The sequence below is a fragment of the Poecilia reticulata genome, linkage group LG12 (assembly GCF_000633615.1).
Source record: "Poecilia reticulata strain Guanapo linkage group LG12, Guppy_female_1.0+MT, whole genome shotgun sequence".
Classification (NCBI taxonomy): domain Eukaryota; kingdom Metazoa; phylum Chordata; class Actinopteri; order Cyprinodontiformes; family Poeciliidae; genus Poecilia; species Poecilia reticulata.
This window is the reverse complement of record NC_024342.1, coordinates 2,495,920-2,516,498: the sequence shown is the minus strand read 5'-3', so window position 1 is coordinate 2,516,498 and position 20,579 is coordinate 2,495,920. Positions and strand designations below refer to the sequence as shown.

The window sequence follows — 20,579 nt, the reverse complement described above, 5'->3', positions numbered from 1 at the left end:
GGCAAAGACAAGTTTATGACAGAACATCTCATTATTCTAACTTTTCTTGCAATCCCTTGTTGCAAAAGTAATCCAAGTTTGAACGTCTTCCCATTTCTTCATGTTAGTGCATTGTATTGTGATTGTACAGTTGAAACGAGAGGTTTGCTTCAAATAAAAATACTCTTTGTCACTGTCTGAAGTTTAATCAGACCAAACGTCTCTTGTCTTAGTTTATTTAGAATTACAAAAATTGTTTTTGATTTGCTAAATGCCAGAAAACTCATTGAGAACGTTTTAGAGATTTTTTTTTTTTACTTTCTTTGAAGTTAAGTAGTACATATTTGGCCGGCTTCAGGGATCTAAACTTTTAAACTGTATGACTTTAGTCAAACCTTTTGAGTTTCCTTCTACAGGCTTTTCACAAACGTTTGCTGCTGTAAAGGGTGTGAATTCGTCTGTAAGTCCATATGCTCATGTTTTATATTTAAACTCCCCACTAAGCTTTGAACATCTCCATTACCTTAATAATTAATCCTGACTGCCTCACCTTTTAGCCCACATTACTGCTGATAGAATCCTAATAACTTTAATGGCTGCAGCTCTCGGCATCATGGGGGGGATTCAGATTACAGCAGGGTAGAGGAGGTAAGGGTCACTGAGGGGGAGGCAGGACGGGAGTAAATGTTCCTGAATGTGACAGCTGCCACATCGCTCCCAGCTGCCGACACCTACAGAGCGGCTGGTATTGTTGGACCGGGACAGGCCGGCCCACCAGGACAATTAGCAGATGTCTACAGTAGGCTTGACCTTCTCTGACCCTGGGCTTTGTCTCTCAGCACAAGAGAGTCAGGGATAGACTCAGAACAACCAGAAGAAATGATTAACAGAGGAAAGTGTTTCACAGTCATGCATTTAGTGTTCCCAACCTGCGTTATGATTTAAATTTTGCAATTGATTTGATATAATTTAGACACTATGTTGAATCTATGCCACAGAGAATTAAGGCAGTTCTTAGGTTAATGAAATGGTTTATGTCAACTTATTTTCATGTGCTTAGACGGTCAAAATCTAGACCTGAGAATCTGTGAAAACACCTGAAATCACTTGCTCTGTGTCTCTGCTTCCGGTCTAAAGGAGCTCGAGTAAGTTTGCAAAAGTGAGTGGGCAAAAATTTCATTTGCAAAGCCAGCAGAGGCATATTCCAAAGACTTACAGCTGGAAGTGCTGGAAAGGAGTTGAACACAAATGAACAACATCCCTTTTCAGATGATTTCTTTCTACAATCTGGAAATGTTCTCATAAAATCAACATGTGGTTTAATTTACAATGTCACTGTCACATCTTCATCCAAATGTCACAGATGTGTCTTCCCTAGAAGAGGGAAGAAGAGGAGAGCACCCCGCCATTATCTCCTTAATCACTTGAGGGCGTTTAAGGCAACACCAGGGGAGGTTTTCAGCATTCCAGTGCTTCTTTGTGCAAACTCTGCTGGCACACTTGCTATTGTGCTCGTTGCAATCATGCTGGTGAGTGAACAACCCTGCAAAGATGTTAATAACTGAGAGTGGTGTGAGGTGGTCCTACATCCACAAAAAGCCTTGCTTCCTGTTACTCTTTAGTGGAAAGCAATTAAAGGAAAGGGTTAACAAGTGTAACGAGAGAGAACCTTTGTGGCAACAAGTCTGTGAAGTAATATTCTGGATTCTGTTCTCTGGGACATTAATTAGGGTTAAGGTCTTATAAGAGTTCACCTGCAAGCAATTACCACTGTTTAGTGTAATGGAAACAGTTAATTAACGAGTACACCATTGAATATTCAGTTGGCTTAAAGGATCAGTGGAGCTGGATATCATCTGCATGGAAAAGATGACACATTAGAAAACTGCCTGATTATTTTTGCCTGGGGGGGACAAAAGAGAATAGGTCTTAAGACTCAGCCCTGTGGTGTCCCACATAGAAGGCTCTGGGAGTCAGATGCAGTCTGGGTTGCAAAAACACTTGATGTTCTGCTAGGTAGGAGCTGTGCTGCTCTAGAACCACACATGATGGACCACATCTCTGAAATACTGTGATCTACTGTTACAAAAATGTGTGTAAGATCCAGGAGAACCACTATAGTGGCTGCTCCAGAGTCAGCTGACACTGTCACTAGAAACTTTGAGTAGAGCAGTTTCTGTGGAGTGTTTACAAAAGTCAGACTAAATTGATGTTTTTCTGTATAAACAATTAACTGTTCTTCCACTATTTTTTAGATAAGTTTCTATAGAAATGGGATTTTGGAGAAAGGCCTGTAATTTTTAAGCTCTGTAGAATCTGAATGGCTCAACAACTGCATGCTTAAAAGAACTTGGGTCCATGTGTGTTAAAAGTGATGTGCCGCAAATTCCAAAAATACAGAGCAGGAAAAAACTTTTTAAATAACACTGCAGGGAGAGTGACGAGGTAGATAATTTCATTTGGTCGAGTAAAAATTAAATGTCAGAGTCACTGGATCAAACATCTTTAGAAACTGTGAAAGTGGAGAGTCCATTATTATAGACAAGGACTTCTTCTCACATGCTTGATTTTCAGCAGACACAAAAAAGACAGTCTTTACTCGTTACTAATGTCACAAAATCTGATAAAAGTAAACACCCTGCTGAGCACTTGTGTTCCTTTTCCAATATTAATGACAAGAGTGAAAAAAGGGAAATAACAGTTTTGGTACCTCAGAACACCCTTTTTATTAAAATTATACATATTGGGTTAAAAAGTTTTTTGTTTCAGTGTTAAAACATATTTTATTGTTTTATAACCACAGATTTCAATGTACTTGAAATGATATGTTACATATCGACATGAATTTCAAATAAAAAAATAATTTAATCAAACTTGGATACTATGGAAAAAAACAAAAACGTCTCTCTTTCAAAGTCTGCATGGTGTTGATTATGATTTACAACAAATAAATGTAAGTTTTAGAACACTGGCTGTTGACTTCAATTGTTGCAGTTCTTTTTGTAACCTGCTGTGTCGCTATTGCTTTCAGCAAAAAGAAAAAGCGGAAGTCGCACTCTCGCGATACTTTGTTGTTTTCATTGATTTCTAAACATGGCGTCTGAATTGCAGGCGGGTACCGTAGCTGCAGCAGAAAAGGACTTGGCTGTCGGGTATGTTTGTTTCGTGTGCACCTTTTCCGAAAATTACAGAAGTTATCATAGTAATTCAGCTGACATATTAAAGTTTCTCAGACATATAAGGCGCGTTTTCAGGAGGAAGACCGTTAGCAGAGCAGCTAGCTAACAAATGATAGCTGTGCACACGAGCTGCCACGAGCAAAATGAAACAACAAAGCAATTTTTTAAAAGCACAAAACGTACCTACACCTTATTTACTGACGGTTAAATGTCATTTCGCTTGGCACCATGCATGTGAACTCTGCAAATTAAAGCGTGACAGTTTATATTTGTTCACTTGAATTTCATACTCATTCAATCATACTCATTCAAATTATAGCTAACAACGTTCTCTAAACACACCCTAAAATCAAGTTTTAAATTGGTACATTTATAGTATTAAGTGTTAATTTACCACAAGTCTGGCTGCATAAGCTCCATTTTGCATGCGAATACCAACTGAAGTAGCTTAAATGATTGCAGAACAGAATGCCTTTAGTGAGAAAGTGAGATTAGCTTTGTTATGGTTAATAAACAAGACGTTTCAACAGAATAGGTAGTGAACTCTCATAGTGTTTTTTGCACAAAAAAAAAAACAAAAATGAAAGAAAAAACAAAAAGCATAAAATGCGGAACTAAATGTTTAAATGTTTTTGTCTCCTGAATTTCAGGGATGCCTCCTTTGTTGAACAGCCTCCCAGTATGGATACAGAGTCATCAAGTGGCAAAGAGGGGATGGTAATATTTTCATTTTGGTATTAATATGTTTGATACCAAATATGTACCCTAACCCTTCCCCTACCCTACCCTACCCTAACTCACATTTACTTTTTAAATTATTTTCAGTCTCATTTAACATGCTGTTTATCTTAATACATCTTGTGTAGTTAGAAAGTGTGAGCTCTTAAAGCACAAATGTAAAGTTTGCTGGTGTCTTTATGTAATAAAAGAAACGGCATGTAAATGTTTCTTGCATTTAGCTATCAGAAGAGGGTAGTGCCATTCTTTGAAAGCATTTCACCAACTGTTGAATATTTCAGTACTTACTGCACATCCTGCTGTTCTCCAACAAGGAAATTAGTGGCAAAATTAACAACTTCCTGCTTTGGTCAGAAGTGATATTTAAAGAATGCTTCCCTACCTAACAGTGCATGCTATTTATGGGTGATGTTTAGTTTTTATGACTGTGTGGTGGTGTTTTCATCAGGAAGCTACTGGCGATGGCTCAGAAGCCGCCGATGCTCTGACAGGATCCGGGGATGAGGAGAGCGGGCGGCAGCTCGGGGAGGTGGAGCTGCAGTGCGCCTTGTGCATGAAGTGGTTCACGGCAGAAACATTTGGGATCGAAACCGCGTATGTTTTGTTCAGAATATAGATATCGGCTTCTGTTTGATGCACATGCAGCTGTTAACTGCCTGTCTCCACCACAGGACATGTCTTCCCTTCATGACCAATTATGTGTTTCACTGCAATGTCTGCCATCACAGCGGCAACACATACTTCCTCAGGAAACAAGCCAGTAGGTATTCTGAGTGCTGAAACCCGACTATCGAGGTTCGTTCCTTTTTAGTATTGTTAATTATTCCACTGTGTGTTTTGTTAGACTTGAAGGAAATGTGCCTCACAGCTTTGGCGAACCTCACATGGAGGTCCAGAACACAAGATGAGCATCCTAAGACCATGTTCTCCAAAGATAAGGTGAGAGTTGATCTTTTTAAGGTGCTTGTCACTAGGCCTGTCACGATAAACGATAAATCAATTAATCAATTAATCGCACGATAAATTAAACCTATCGACCTCATTTTAATTATCGGCTTTATCGTCTCTTCCTGCCTTTTTTCTTTTTGTTGATGACACTGAAAGGCTCACCTCCGGTCCTCTCCACTGACCCTCCCTTCTTCATTTTCTTAGTGTAATGTCCAGCTCACACTACACGAGTTGTCGGCCGACAGTCGGCCCATTTTCAAAACCTGAGAGACACATTAGCCGACAGAAATCCTAGGTATAACGGTTCGATCGGGTTCGTCGTGCCGTGTGGTGTCCAGCCACATGGGCACAAAATAATGGCTACAAGTCCAGTTAACTAATTTTAAAACCAGGCATTAATCAATGCTTTACTAGAATCTACCTGTGATGCATGTCAGCGTAAAGTCCTGACTGAATGAAAATCATTATAACCTGTTTATGCCACGTTAACGAAGAGCAGCTGAAACCTTACCGGGCTGGTCATACAGAAAGGATTTTAATGTATAACTCAAACTCTCACTGTTTTTTTTTCCAATTACAATTTTGATTATAATGTCAAATATGAAGAGATTCACTAAAACTAGGGCCACATGTTAATTTTAGTTAATTAATTATATAGATTTCAACATATTAAAACATTTTTAAAGGGGTGATATTGTGTAAAATCAACTTTTTTGATCAATGTTATTCCTTCATCAACAATATACCTGGAGTGTGACCTTGATTATTTTATGCATGTTTGAGAAATCAAGTTATCTCCATGGCAACCACCAAGATGTGGAAAACACCTAGTTGGACCTAGCATCATTAGCACTTCTGCCTCCCTTCCCCTGCGACTCCCCCATTCAGCTCCTTATTATTATTGCTCACTAATCTGCTCTTTACAATCTAAAAATAAAAATGGATCACAGTAATAGTTTCTTTAATTATTTTCTTCAGTCGCATTCCTCCATTTTTTTGCAGGATATCATACCATTTATTGATAAGCACTGGGAATGCATGACGACCCGTCAGAGACCGGGGAAGCTCACCTGGCCCAACAACATAGTGAAGACGATGGTAACGTAGAGTGTATCTGGAGACCAGTAGTTGCTTACACACCGGGGTTCTTTTCATTCAGAGTTCCAGGATTCATCAAATAAGCATACCATTATTGTTGTATTGTTTTGTTAATTTTCTAGAGCAAAGAGCGAGATGTGTTTCTTGTGAAAGAACACCCTGACCCCGGCAGTAAGGATCCGGAGGAGGAGTACCCCAAGTTTGGCCTTTTAGATCAGGTAATTACTGCTAAGGATGTAAACACACACAGCATGTTTCAACTCAATCTGAATGTCTTATGAAGGCTTGTGTTCTTTTCTACTTAGGACCTGGGAAGCATAGGACCCTCATATGACACTCAGAAACAGACCACTGGAACCCCAGCAGCCGGTGGGCTCAATGGTAAGAGTTAAATAAAGATAAACTGTCATAGATCAGCATGTTTTTTTAACCATCCTTTATTAGAAGATGCATAGTGTTTGAGGATCTTTTCATTTATTCATACATGCCTACAGACGGTTAAACTTATGCAAACGAAGGTGGCAGATGTTGTTTTTTTCCACATTGAGTTGTTCTGTCTTGTTGCTGTTCAGATATTCAGAACAGACATTCATACCAGACCAGAATGGAATCACTATCTTGGTTCTTAGATAGGAGTGCAGATACTATTTATTGACAATCACACACAACAGAAGAAATAAACTAGCACATCCTACTAAACCACTCATTGAAGAAACTATTGATTTCTTCAAAATGAATAGTTTTCAAGAATGTTAGAAGCAAAGTAATAAACCAACCCAGAAGTTTATATTATGCTCATGAAACACTGAGTTGTTCAATCTATAAAAGGATTTGCTGTTGCTTATTATATTTTAAGAATAACTAGCTATTATCTAAACTGCTTGCTGAAAATATATAATATGCATATGTGGAAGTATTTGACTACTGGTCTTATATTTATGCTAAAATCACATGTGCAAAAAGAAATTATATTCTTCGTCATCTTTATTTTCACACAACCTACACATTTACTTAAAACTGACAATAATTGATTGGTTTAAGGAGTTTTGATTTTGTTCACAAACAGCCAAATTAATCAGGTTACTTGTTAAAAACAAAAAACAAAAACAAACAAACAAAAAGAAGCCAAGCCTGAATGAAGGCAGTGTCCAGAAATGATGACCGGAGTGTTTGTGTGCATTGTTTTCCAGGTGGATCTTCTTTCTCAGGTGAATATTTTACATTTTGACACCTGGAGCTTCTCGGTGTGTTTGTGTGTCTTGTAATCTGCTGGATAGAAGTTGGCCCTGAGGTTTTAGTCCCACCTCCTGACCCCTCTCCTCCAGCACAACCCCATCCAACCCCCTTACTCTGCTATCTCAAACCAAAACATGATTCCTAATAAGCATCTTGTGGGCAACTTCATCCATGTGCTGATGTAACCTCCCTGTCTGCTTTTTTATTTTTTACTTTTTGCATCAGCTCTGTGCAGCAACCCCCAAACCATTGAACATACAGTGCCTTGCATAAGTATTCATACCACATATTTCATGTCGCAACAATACATTTCAATGTTTTATTGGGATTTTCTATGACAGACCAACACAAACTAGTGGATAATTATGCGGAAGCACAAATGGTTTTAATTTACACTTTTCCCCCCAAATTCAAATATGAACGTTTTGAATTTACCTTTACAAAACCATAAGATATAGTTTGTGATTTTTCCACCAGCCTTGCAATGGATACAAGGAACAAGTGGAAGAAGGAGCTCTGGTCAGATGAGAAAATGAAACTTTCTTTTCATGGAAGTAATAATGGATATTATAGTTTATTGATGGATTTTACAGTTTATTCATTAATGAGAGCAGAAAGGAATGTCGTAAAAAGACCACAAGATGAAGACGGCAAAAAAAGAAAAGTACAACTAATAATAGTGTTGTTTTGCAACGTCTATAGAGAAATAGAATGGATGTGTACTGATGTTTAACAAAGATTTTTTGTGATAAACTTGACTCAAAAGAAATGCATCAATGTTTTATTTCTACATAGCATCATATTCAGACTTAATGGTTCTGAATACAAATTCATCTAGTCACATTTTTCATGTTTTTATTGGTAAAAGAAAAAAAAAAGAAAATCATGTATTTTTTCCCCACAGTAACATTTATGGACCTCTTTGTGTTGGCCTGTCACATAAAACCCCAATAAAAATAATACATATTGGTAGTTATGTGACAAAATCAGAAAAGGTTTCAGGGGTATGACTTCTTTTGCAGTTTGCCGTAGCTTCCACATGTCTGGCTTGCTGCTAACAGGCTCTGACATCCTTTAGAAGCTTCCTGTGTGAAATGACAGTCTGCCTCCAGGGTGAAGTCTCCCTGAGAGCAGAGTGCCATTTTTTCAGTTGCTGTTGGCCTTCCCTTATGCTAATTAGCCTCATCATCCTCCCTCTCTTTAAACTGAGGTAGAAAAAGCTCATTTTTTCCTCCTTGAATGAGTCCTGTTCCTCAAATAGTTCTCTGGGTTGGAGGACTTTACATGTTATTAGGACAAGTGATGGGTAGTAGTGATATCCTTATTGTGGTTTCATTTATATTTATATCTATTTCATTGAGTTTGTATAGTTATTACTGATTCTCATATTTTTGAAGAACTTTCAAGTAGAGCTGCACCGATCTGATATTGATGTCTGAATCTATCCAGATATTGGAAAAATTCCAGATGGGGTATTGGTGATGACATTCCCGATCCAAAAGAGCAGATCTATTCAATCTAATTCTGTACTTTGTGCTCTGAGTGATGTCAAGCTGTTTCATTTATTTTACATTATACAGTGATCCCTTGTTTTTCGTGGGGGTTGCGTTCCGAAAGTAACCCGCGATAAGTAAAATCCGCAAAGTAGTTACCTTTAGTTTTTACAATTACTATACAGCATAATTAAATACTCTACATTGAAACCAAAGAAGAAAACCTGTTTTCAGGTCAGCGGATGTGCGTGTTCATCAATCGGGCCTTAAGGTGATCAGGAGTCATGTCATTAAAGCGTCTCCTACAAGCTGCCCCGCCAGATTCACAGCTGTATCTACGGCAGAGCCATGGATCTTGTCAAGCGAGCCTCCGGTCGGGTTTTGCGCTGATTCTGGCCACAATGTTTTCCAGCAGGCATTCAAAGTTTACAACTTCCATCTCCTGAATGGCCAATCTGTATTACTTATATTTAACGTTATTGGCACACAGGTAGAGAAGGAGGTCGGAGACTGTTTAGCCAATCAGGACGCAGAACACAATGCACTGTGAAAAAAACGGCACAAAAAAATCCGCAAAGAAGCGAAACCGCGAAAGGTTAACCGCGTTATAGTGAGGGATCACTGTATTTAGAATTACTAACTGCACTTTCTGAACTATTTGAAAGAAGGTTTGTTAAAGTTTATATTGAACATGTTTGATCAAGGTAGGCAAATCATTATTTCTGTCAGTTTCACTTTCCTTCTCATTTATTTCACATCAGCTCTTCTACTCCTAATCCCATTGACTGAACAAATTAAAGATGATTTTCCATGTTTGACCAAGCTTGTGACGCTATGGGTATATTTAAGTGAGCTGTACTGGTGCAGAGTTATCAAATAAATTTGTAATTCAGTGCATTTATGTCTGTTAAAAAATAGTTTTAGGTCAATTCAGCAGCACAGTCCTTCTGTATTAGATCGGTATCGGCCGATACAAAACCTCAGTTATCTGTATCGGAAGTGGGAAAAAGTGGGTCATTGCTTCTGTACTTTCAGATATCCTGTAGGTAATATAAAAAAACAAAAACAAAAAAAAAAAATCATCATGGTACAAGGCATTGAAAATCAAAACGGTAGGCTCCCAGAGCCCCCCAGAAAGTTAGGTGACGTTAATTCCTGCTGTTTTGTGCCTGGTCTTTCACCCATGTTGGCCAAATAACCTGCTTTGCCTTTGTTCATGTATTCGCTGGCAGTCTGACGTATTCACCTCCTGTTGTTTCACTACAGACAGTTTTTCAGACAATTCGACTTTGTGTGATGAACCTACACAGAGCAGGTCAGACTGCTGCTGGTTGAGCGCTCACTGTTATTATTCCAGAATCGCTGAGAGATTGTGGTCTGAGGTCTGTCTGCAGCTGTTTGACTGATGTATTCTGACACAGCAACGAGGTGCTGGCCGTCCTCGGATATCAGCTAAGAATGATCACTGATGGCTGATGGCAAAGAGTTGAAAACAATGGCAAATATTCTTCTATTCCAGATGTGCACAGGACACAAAATCTATGTATTTTAGTCGTTTTATGATGACAATTGAAGTGGTAGACTTTGTTTCACACCGATGCAACAAATGGATAAATACAATTTGTAAAAAGAAAAATTGGACTGACACTACCAGTATGTCTTTTATTGCTCTTATAGATTGTTTTTAAAAGCATTTGATAAAAAAAAAAATCCTTTCATCATCTTTGGGTTCTTTTTTGAGATCAAGTTTAACTTGCACGCACAAACAAACAAACAAAACAAAAAAATCATATTTTTACATGGATGTCCAGAGGTTTATGCTTCAAAAACTTAATCATAGCACTATTCTATTTATTAAAGGTAATTAAATTAATAATAAATAGTATAATTCTTGGATATGTGGCATGTATTAAAAAGCTCCCAGTATAAATGTGGAAGTAAAATGGCTCCAAGTAGTCCCTCCAGTTCTTTTGTGGAGATTCATTCAAAATCAAAAGCTCCCTGCATTTTTTTCACACAAATGTGGATTCAATTCAAAATTTTCTGCAAAATTAATGAAAAACATTTGGTTTAAGAGACTAACTCTCACCTGCAGGTGACAGTGTTTCTTACTTCCATAACTGCTGCCTCAGCCTTATTTTATGTCAGGTTGTAGCCTGTGATTGGTACTGCGAGTAAGAAAAGTCTAGCTATTTAAGGTTTTTAAAGAATAAAAATGTTTGTGTCCAGTCTGTCTGCTTATTTTTTTTGTCATAATTTTTAGGTAGATTTTTTAAGTAGTTTAATGCCTCAAAATCTGTGGTTTTGATTGCAAAAAAATCCCCCCCAAAAACAATTGCAAAATGCTGAAGGGACTAATTAATGGAGGCTTAAAAAGAGCAGCCACTGCTTCAACCTGTTTGTGTGTTCTGTGGTCCCCTGTCAGTTGAGTGTATGCTGCCCTTGCTGCTGACTGCTCATGCTCTTGTTTGGGTGCATCTTTTTTCGAATACACTTTTTAACTTTCCTGTGATTTTAAAGGTGCTCTGGCCCCTGGCCCTGGAAAAGGAAGGGGGGCCAAACGTAAACAGCAGCAGCAGCAGGAGGGAACGACTGCCGGAGCGACAAAGAGAACCAGGAGGTATGACGTGTAAATACAAATCCACGACAACTCTGAGTGAGAACGTGATGGAGCTTTGAACCAGATCAAAGAGTTTTCTTCATTGTTTGTTCCTCACTTTTGACCCTTTGTTACACAGTGACCCGTTGTTCTCAGCCCAGAGGCTGCCCCCTCATGGTTACCCACTGGAACACCCATTCAACAAAGATGGCTATCGCTACATCCTGGCAGAGCCAGACCCTCATGCTCCTGACCCCGAGAAACTGGAGCTGGACTGCTGGGCTGGAAAACCCATTCCTGGTGATCTGTACCGGGCCTGTCTGTATGAGAGGGTGCTGCTGGCCTTACATGACAGAGGTACAACAACGTCGCCATACTTTCCAAGGCTCAGATCTGTTCATGAATTATGACCAAACGATTCACCCGATGTGTCGCAGCACCTCAGCTGAAGATCTCAGATGACCGGCTGACGGTGACGGGGGAGAAGGGCTATTCCATGGTCCGGGCTTCACACGGCGTGAGGAAAGGAGCCTGGTACTTTGAGGTGACCGTGGATGATATGCCCCCAGAGACGGCAGCTAGACTGGGCTGGTCTCAACCGCTTGGTCAGTATTCCCTCACAGGACTGTAAACTTTATACCAACATTTACCATGTAGTAGCCTGGTAAAAACCAACTTCATGTCATACACCTTGCTTCATACAAATGGTCTGGACCAGGAGTATTCAACGGACCTGAATCAAATGGCTGAATTACCTCCTGAGTAAGCAGTCAAGTTCTCCAGAGTTCTACTAATGATCTGATTATTTTACTCAGGTGTCTTGAAGCAAAGACACATTTGGAAGTTGCAGGACACTGTCCCTGGCCTAAATCCTTGGCTATTAAGAAGTGACGGCTTGCTGGAGGCGGAGATTGAATCTCATTTTACCTAATCGCTGATGTTTGGCCATGATGTATGTAATGTGCCAGCTCAATTAAACTTACTGTAAATTGCGTTCGCTGTAAGCAACTCCGTAGGCAGTAGGGACATTACATCTTTGCCAACAATAAAATGTCTTATGCACTCCTTTTCCTCTGACTTTAATTGCTCAGTATCTGGAAACATAGTCAACTTGAACTGAATGGCCCTTTCAATTTGCGGATTGATCCGGTTTAAATCTAATCAGAAATTGAACTCAGTGGGTGAATTTCTGGATGGAGCACTGAAGGGAGATGGGTAATAAGCAGAACTGCATAGAAAGGCAATGGCCAGGCTGACCATGTAGAGTATGGAACATGTTCCTTTTGTCTGGAGATTCAGACGAGATCGAACTCATGAACTCTTTTCTCATGCTCAAATTTCAGGCAACCTTCAGGCTCCTCTGGGTTATGACAAGTTCAGCTACTCTTGGCGGAGTAAGAAGGGGACTCGCTTTCACCAGTCGGTAGGGAAGCATTACTCCTCAAGCTATGGTCAGGGGGACACACTGGGCTTCTTCATAGAGCTGCCTGATGAAACGGAGACAGCAAAGGCTCTTCCAGACACATACAAGGATAAGGTAAGCACCTGATACATAAAACTCACCTCAGTGGTTAGAGTCTCTGCTGTCGATTGGTTCATACCAGCTGCTTTGATTGGTGGTGGTTTTCATGACTCTCTCCAGGCACTTATTAAATTCAAGAGCTACCTGTACTTTGAGGAGAAGGACTATGTGGACAAAGCGGAGAAAAGCCTGAAGTCGGTGAATCCCAGCAGGGTGAGGAGAGACTCCTTTGAGCGAATAAAGTTGGAGAAGTTGCCGGTGTTGACTATGGAGATGTTGTTATTTCAGATGTTGTTCTATAAAAACGGTGTTAACCAAGGAGTTGCCTTTGAGAACCTCTTTGAAGGCATCTACTTTCCTGCAATCTCCTTGTACAAGAGCTGTACGGTCAGTAATGGATCAGGACACGTATTTCTGTCCTTAAACAACCAGATTAGTAAATTTTACTTCCTCCTCTTCACAGGTTTCTGTCAACTTTGGTCCTCAATTCAAATACCCACCTAAGGACATTAAATACCAACCGGTGAGAGCTTTTTACTTATATACTTACTACTTTTTACCAATCTGACCTAACTTAACTCCACACCTGCTGATTGCTCATGTTGGAATGCATTTCCTTTCACTCTCTCAGATGAGTGACATGGGCTGGGGTGCAGTGATCGAGCACACGCTGGCGGATATGCTATACCACGTTGAGACGGAGGTGGACGGACGCCGCAGCCCGCCATGGGAGGGATAAATGTAGACCAGTTCATAAGCCGTTCCACCATCAGACATCTAAACAATGCTAAAGAGAGCATATTTAAATCATTTTCCCTCTTTAGATCCACAACCTAAAACCACAGTCGTGATTATTAAGACATGGTGGCATAAACCATCCCCTTCTGAGATGTGCCATCAGAATCAACTCATCGTTGGGGCTCTGACACATCATCATAATAGAGCCTGATCTTCTGGGAAGAGAGTCTGGTCCTTAATCCATAGCGTTTTCTGTGTTTTTGTTATTTACTGTTTTATACTTTGGATTAAAAAAAAAAAGTGTGTTTAATGGAAAAAAAGTTGTTTATTTGTGTGAACTGTCTTGATTTGAAGGATAATTCGGTGCAGATCAAGCAGGCAGCATGCTGAGAAGTACAGAGGCAAACAAGAGGGACGTTAAGTCAGTATTTGGAAGTGTGGCCAACATGAACAGAACGGCTTCGTTGACTGTCTCCGCAAACAGACAGACTACTGAAACTGTCAATTCAGTTTTCTGCGCAGGAAATTGACGTCACCTTTCCCAACTAATTGGTACACTTGTTGAAATTTAGGAAAAATCCAGTTCAGTTTGTGAAAGCCTATACAGAGTAGTGAAGTTAAATAAAACGCGTTTTAACAATTAAGTGAAAGAATAAAGTAGCAGTAGCTTAGCTGAAGGTTTCAGCCTCCTCGAATTCCCATTCTTCAAAATAACAGGTAAGAGTTGTTGCTGCGCTTGTGTTGCAGACATCTTTTGATGAAGTCTGGCATTAAACCTGAAATCACGTGACTCGTGATAATTAGCCTTCGTTTCTAAAAACAATTCTGCGAGCCAGTTATTTTTAGCTGGCAAGAAAAAAATGGCATGCCAGGCTATAAATTCAGCTTTTTTATGACGGTAAGAAAAATATTTCTAAGAAAACAAAAACACTTCCTGTAATCATAAGTTTCCTTTAAAGTATTGCATGCTTTAATTAGTTCCTACTGATTGATCTGAGAATATGGCAGTAATTTATAGCAATGAGAACACGAGGAAAGGAAAATGTAAATCTCAGTAACCAACTGGCTTTAAATTGCTCTAAGCAAGATTGAGCAGTCTTTACAAATCCAGCTGATAAACTCAGTTTCATGAATTAGTCATTTCAGAGATAAAATCACTAGCTTTGATTTCCTCGGGTTTTTTTCTGATCGTTTATTTTCTATATTTAGTTGATGCTGAGCATCACTGTTGGAGGGTCTACCAAAGGGGATGAAACTGACTCAAACGTTGATTAGCTAGTGTCTGAACTGTAACTGGGTCCTGCAAAAGCAGCCATTTTTACTCTCAAATCATTTTGACTTCTCAAAGCAAAACAAAAAAACATTTTTCAGACTATATCTTATGTTGGTATAGCTGACTTGTTTTGTTTCCTTTGGATGAGAAAATAAAAACGAGTGAACTGGTCTTCAGCGACGGTGAGAATATTAAAATAAATGCATCTTTTTTTCAGTCTTGAGTAAAAAAAGAAAGCAATTTGAATTAAAAAAACAGTTTATTTAAAGATGAGTATTTTATAAATGATACACTGCTGCGGCTGTACAAACACAAACTTAGAGATGGGAGGACGAGGCTCGGGGGGACGGGGGTTGTTGGTCTTAGAGAGTTGAGCTGACATCTCCATTGGGCTGGCAATGTTTACCATCATCTGCTGGATCTGAGAGGTGCTGTTGGAGGAAACGATTGTATGAAACTTTTGCCGTCACGATACTCGTTCACACTTTCACAGGCCGGACTTACTCTTTCATGTCTGCGGAACATACGACGCAATAGGCCCTGCTTGGCTTTGGGGCTCCTAGGGGCCAGGGACCAGTCCAGGTCTGGAGGTCGAGATCCCATTGGACCAAAAATGTTCAGTTCTTCGAAGCATCCCGTATCTATGAGCTAGGAGCAAAAACGGATTAACGCTGATTTCAGCTGTACACAATCAGATGCTAATGTAAGCTGTGAGTATAATCACTTCATTTTGCCAGCTCCTCGGAACGCTTCCCGTGTTGAATTTGGCGTAGAACTCGCCGTCTGACTGGTTCAGAACGACTCCCTTCAGTGCGCAGAACTCCTCGATATCCTGCACGTCATCGCAGTACACCAGTCTGGGCTAAAGGTGATGAAAACAATATACTTGTATTTATTTAGTGATTAGAAATTGATCTATTAACTGTGTTCATGTGTGTGTAAGGTAGACATGGGACTGCACATGAAAACAGCCCTTTATTAACCATTAATACTGCCAACAAGAAAAAGAAGCAATAAAAACTGTAACATGACTTAATTAGCCTGTGAAAATAACTCAAAAATAGTCCACTTTGGATGTATTTTTGCTTTCTTTTTTCCCTTCCGTCATAAAAGTTTCTGTTTATGCCTTAGAAGGAATGGAAAGCCCATGTTTAACCTGCTTTACTTTTGCATTTTGCACTTAAGTTTATTTGTATCTTTAGAAAACATGTAAAACTTCCGGTATCTCACAAAAGAGACATTAACATACATGGAAGAACCTTAAGAAAATCTTATATTGCAGCAGAAAGACTTTCAGTATTCAAAATGCTACATGAACTGACTAGTGTACGTTACTGTGAGAGAACGCAAAAACTATTGTGATGGATTGAAAGACTTTTGCTAGGTAATGCCAAGACAATAAATTCCCCTCATGTCCCTTGGGGGTCTCCGTATGAAAAAACACTTAAGTGTGAAAAAATGCAAAAAGGAAATCAGAAAGAGTGAACACTGAACACTTTTTCACACCACTGTAAAGTTATGAAAATCAATATTGGGCTTACGTCTGGTTTGAAAGAAGGCTCCACCAGTCCTGCTTCCAGCATCCGGAAGTTGATTTGTCGGAAGAAGGGATGAGACTTCACTTCTTTCCCTCCTGATCCTCGACAGCCCAGTCTGTGTTTTGGATCCCTGTTCAGCAGCTAAAAACAAAGACAATTCGTTTATAGTTTGTTTGATGGCCTTGAGCCCGTCGTGACGCACACTATAGATAGCAGCAGGAAAAGCTCTACATCTCTAAGGTTACATTATCTACGTTAGATGAGCATTGGACAGTGAAACTCACGCCGTTGCAGATGTCTACGGCATCCTTGCTGAACTTCTCATTGTATTCCACAGGTTTTGATTTAATCCTTTTCTCCACTTCTGAGGATTTGGGGCGCTCGCCTCGCTCCCTGAAGGGAGACTTCCCCGCAATCATTTCATAAATCAGGCAGCCGAGGCCCCACCAGTCAGGACTCGTGTTATATTCCTCTTTGCTGATCACCTCAGGTGCTGTAAGGAGAGAACAGTTATGGAGGAGAATATCTTCTACACAGCATTAAACAGAGTAACAGAAAGGGAAGGAATGCCCTTTCAGGGATCATCAAGATTTCCTGGCTATTAACGTGTGAGTCTTACATGCCTCTATGTCACTGATATATTCAGTGGCACAGTGTGCTGGCTCACTACTTGACTCTTTAATCCTGGCCCAAAGCAGCGTAGGGAAGAGGTAGCAAACAGGTCCTATAGGTGATGACTGGCCTCTTGGGAAGTTAATGAACAAAGGATGTAGCTTTTATTCCACTCACATCCATCAGCGCCCAACTGTGGAGCAGCCTCCTAAAATGCAGGTGTATTCCATTTATGTGCGACCCCACTACCGTGGCAACCAAAAATGATTTATTTTCTCGACCCATCCGCCAACACATAAATTTTTACCTTGGTGAATTTGTGTCTCTTTACTCCTTTCAGTGTTGTTACTATTATTAAACATGAAATAACATTGATCAAGTGACTCATTTGAATAGACCTCAACACTCTAAGTAGTCATGAGAGATGCACCGAAAATTAACCGTCATTGAAAACTATGGCAGTGGCCGATGTCATTTTGCCCATGTTGGTATGTTTGGTGTTTTTGGGGGTTCTTTTGGCTGTGCTCATGTCTCCCTAGCGCTCTTAGCGTGATGCTCAGGAGGAGTGCAGCAAATGACCGCAGGACGAAGGAGTGTCCCGTCACACCAAGGATGTCAGAAATTATGTTATCTTATACTTCTAAACTTGTTCAGTTGTACTTATTTGTGCAATAACTCTTAAGAACTAAAAGATACACATTTTCTTTTCTTATTTGGAGACACTGTAGTTTTAATGTCTCTTAAAGTGGCAATTAAAAATGTTGCGGAAAACAGGCTCAGGGAAATCAAACCATCGATACACCTGGTTGTGAAGTGTTTATGCTGACCTGTCACAGGTTCATTTTCAGGGGTCGGTTCAGGTTTAGTGTTATTGTCCATTTATCCTTATGCTCAATATATCATGATACAGATTTCAAGCTATAACATCCAACTCTATTCATGAAGTACTTTTCATTGACTGTTCATGGTTGAATGTGAGCATGTAGAGTGGAGAACATGTGGTGGAACCTTGTATACAAATTATTAGTGAGCCTGTGATCTGCAATGGTCAAACTGCTTTCTGCTGTTCATGCACATGGTTTTCTAAGTCTGGATTCTTTTTTGACGTCTTGAAAACTGATGTTGACTGACACTAGAGCTAGAGTTATTTGACTTGCAGCAATTGTCCCCACAAAGTAGAGACTCAGTGGGCTGAACACAAATGCGCACCACACTTTAAGAGCAACGTTTGTGGATTAATTGAGACTTCTGTTCAGTAGGAATAATACATACCCATGTAGTATAATGTGCCGACCCTGCCGTGCACCAGATCCCCGTCCTCCAGCTTCACTGCCAAGCCCAGGTCAGAGATGCGGATGTGTCCTTATTGGCACAAAAACAAAGAGAAATCCACTCAACAGGTTTAATACTCTTTTCAGTTTTCCTGCACTGACGCACTTTCCCTTTCCTCATTCTTCAGAACCTGCAGAACCTGTTCTTGGAGCTAATTTTACAACTGCCCATCATCTCACTTGGTCTATGTTTTTAACCGAAGTGAGACACAGACCTCGTGTGTGTGTGTGTGTGTGTGTGTGTGTGTGTGTGTGTGTGTGTGTGTGTGTGTGTGTGTGTGTGTGTATATATATATATATATATATACATATACATACAAGGTGATACTTCACCTGTTTCCTGCAGTGTTTAACTTCCTCTTTAGACTTTGTTTGAAGGCTTGTCAAAATACCATTAAAACCGTTTCCTTATTGAGTTCTTGAGGTTTCATGTGAAGAATTCATGCAGTCTGACAGCAGAACTACTACTGTTTTAAATCTGACGCGAAAGCTAAAAATAGCTGCTAATAACAACCCTGGAATGTGACTTGTTTAAAGTTATTTTAGTAGACTTCAAACTAACTACTGCACCCTCATGAGAAAAACAAACAGGCACACTTAGTGTGGCCAGACATACCGTTGTCATCCAGGAGAATATTTTCAGGTTTGAGGTCTCTGGAACATAAAATCACAGCGTATGAAGCAGATCGTGCTGCTGTGATGTGTTCAGATCCACGTGGAAAAACGCTCACCTGTAAACTATCGACTTCTGGTGGAGGTGAATTAAACCACAGCAGACTTCTGCGGCATAGAAATAAACTCTGTCCATGGCTAAGCCGTTCTTTGCCATATTGTGAATGTGAAACCGCAGGTCACCGCCGCTCATCATGGTTAAAACCATGCAGAGACTGTGTTTGGTCTCATAAGCATATGCAAGATTGACCTGCAGAGAAAACGGGAGATGTATGAGAGAGAAGTTGAATGTGCATACATGTTAAGAAGGAGTGTACAACGTGTTATAGAGGTAAAGACAGTTAAGTGTACGAGTTTTAACAGTATACATTCCCCAGACTCACTGCTACTCCCAATTCAAATCCATGAAGAAATTATGGTAATGATTCAAAGTTTTTATCAATTTAAATGTCTAAAGTTGCACACCACAATATTAACTCTATTTACTTTTTCATATTTTAAGGCAGGCATATAAAAAGTTTTGTCAAGGGAATCAGAATTGTTCAGTTTGAAGCATTTTGGGTCTCAAAAAACTGTGTGCCCTTAGATGTTTGTGGTTCTTTTTACTGTTAAATTAAGACAAATGCAGTAACTATGTTTATGAATGAGAGATGACTTACATCGTACCTAAAACAGAAATTATTTTTGGAAGATTGTATTTGTCTGAAAACGTTGGCCTACAGCATTTGGACAGCGCCTGTTTGTAGACCAGATGTACTTCATGCTACAATCAAAATTAAAGTGAGGAAGTTGGTGAACAATTCCTGTTAGAAGAATAAGGCTGGCAGCTGAGCTGCGTTCTATTAGTGTCACCTCCTTCTGGAACTCAGGTAGCAATGAAGAGTGGTCATTTTTTCCCCGGTAGTTTTAAACTAATATGCAGCGTTCTACCAGTTCATTAAGTCTGTATTAAAAGTACATCAAACATCCCCTATGCTACTTAGGATAGTTTCCTGTTGCTTGAATTTAAATGTTCATGATTTTATTCTTTTACTCAGTTTTCACATGCAGTTTTCCAGTTTCAAGAATAAAGTAATTTCTCCCTCTGTTGATCATTTTTTTAAATTACATTTATGCATTTATGTTTATGTGTTTTATCTTTGTTCAGTATTGTTGTCCATAGGTCTGAGTGCGTGTGTGTCTGGTTGTTTGTAATGGGTCACAATGTCTCACAAGATGTGTTTCCTTTCCAAATGTGTGCAAAACTTTGTCAATATTTCACTAATGTCAAAAAACACAAATTCGGCTTTCCGCCAAATAAGAAACGCAATTAAAATCACACGTGAATAAGTTTGTGCTATGAGTCATTAAAAACATGTTGCACAATGATCCTCCAACTACTTCCTGTCGTCTTCTACTTCCTGATTTGTTCAGTGGAGACAACTATTTGTTGATCATGTCATTTGTTTGATGCAAAAAAAAAAAAATTATTAAGCAAATGTATTTTCAATATGTCAAATTGCACAATTATATGGTCAATGGAAGTGCAGCTATTGCCAAAGGCTAGTGTTTTTCTTTCATCCTTGACTGTATTAGAATTGCTGGGTTTACATCTGTGTGTGTGTGTGTGTGTGTGTGTGTGTG

At 39.6% G+C, this 20,579-nt stretch overlaps 2 protein-coding genes across 4 annotated transcripts in view; one reads left to right on the top strand and one right to left on the bottom strand.

Annotated features, from left to right (window-relative positions):
* The first annotated feature begins 3,052 nt into the window (after nucleotides 1–3,052).
* On the top strand, nucleotides 3,053–14,974 carry ash2l (ash2 like, histone lysine methyltransferase complex subunit). 3 transcript variants are annotated; one of them, XM_008423220.2, is made up of 18 exons: nucleotides 3,053–3,131; nucleotides 3,809–3,875; nucleotides 4,345–4,490; nucleotides 4,568–4,656; nucleotides 4,741–4,835; nucleotides 5,847–5,942; nucleotides 6,065–6,160; nucleotides 6,248–6,323; nucleotides 7,133–7,150; nucleotides 11,192–11,291; nucleotides 11,410–11,627; nucleotides 11,708–11,875; nucleotides 12,614–12,807; nucleotides 12,913–13,005; nucleotides 13,081–13,179; nucleotides 13,256–13,315; nucleotides 13,424–13,533; nucleotides 13,617–14,974. In XM_008423220.2, exons 1-17 carry the CDS (start codon nucleotides 3,073–3,075, stop codon nucleotides 13,529–13,531), a joined length of 1,782 nt encoding a protein of 593 aa, XP_008421442.1. In that variant the 5' UTR covers nucleotides 3,053–3,072; the 3' UTR covers nucleotides 13,532–13,533; nucleotides 13,617–14,974. The 3 variants fall into 3 exon arrangements, with proteins under 3 accessions (XP_008421442.1, XP_008421441.1, XP_008421443.1); XM_008423219.2 differs by having other exon boundaries at nucleotides 13,424–14,974; XM_008423221.2 differs by lacking the exon at nucleotides 7,133–7,150 and having other exon boundaries at nucleotides 13,424–14,974.
* A 57-nt stretch (nucleotides 14,975–15,031) lies between these two features.
* Nucleotides 15,032–20,579, bottom strand: part of LOC103473195 (G protein-coupled receptor kinase 6-like) — a 12,799-nt gene continuing 7,251 nt past the window's right edge. The window contains exons 9-16 of the mRNA XM_008423222.2: nucleotides 19,016–19,206; nucleotides 18,901–18,938; nucleotides 18,226–18,315; nucleotides 16,626–16,834; nucleotides 16,345–16,482; nucleotides 15,528–15,665; nucleotides 15,308–15,451; nucleotides 15,032–15,234 (exon numbers count right to left, since the gene is read on the bottom strand). Of these exons, the coding sequence (XP_008421444.1) occupies nucleotides 15,166–15,234; nucleotides 15,308–15,451; nucleotides 15,528–15,665; nucleotides 16,345–16,482; nucleotides 16,626–16,834; nucleotides 18,226–18,315; nucleotides 18,901–18,938; nucleotides 19,016–19,206 (1,017 nt within the window). The 3' untranslated portion in view covers nucleotides 15,032–15,165. The remainder of the gene's footprint in view (nucleotides 15,235–15,307; nucleotides 15,452–15,527; nucleotides 15,666–16,344; nucleotides 16,483–16,625; nucleotides 16,835–18,225; nucleotides 18,316–18,900; nucleotides 18,939–19,015; nucleotides 19,207–20,579) is intronic.

Excerpts from the sequence above, each read along its gene's own strand:
- ash2l (XM_008423220.2), top strand. The coding sequence starts at position 3,073 with ATGGCGTCTGAATTGCAGGCGGGTACCGTAGCTGCAGCAGAAAAGGAC. Across the intron at positions 4,491-4,567 it reads ACATTTGGGATCGAAACCGC|GACATGTCTTCCCTTCATGA; the intron begins GTATGTTTTGTT and ends TCTCCACCACAG. Across the intron at positions 11,292-11,409 it reads GCGACAAAGAGAACCAGGAG|TGACCCGTTGTTCTCAGCCC; the intron begins GTATGACGTGTA and ends TTTGTTACACAG.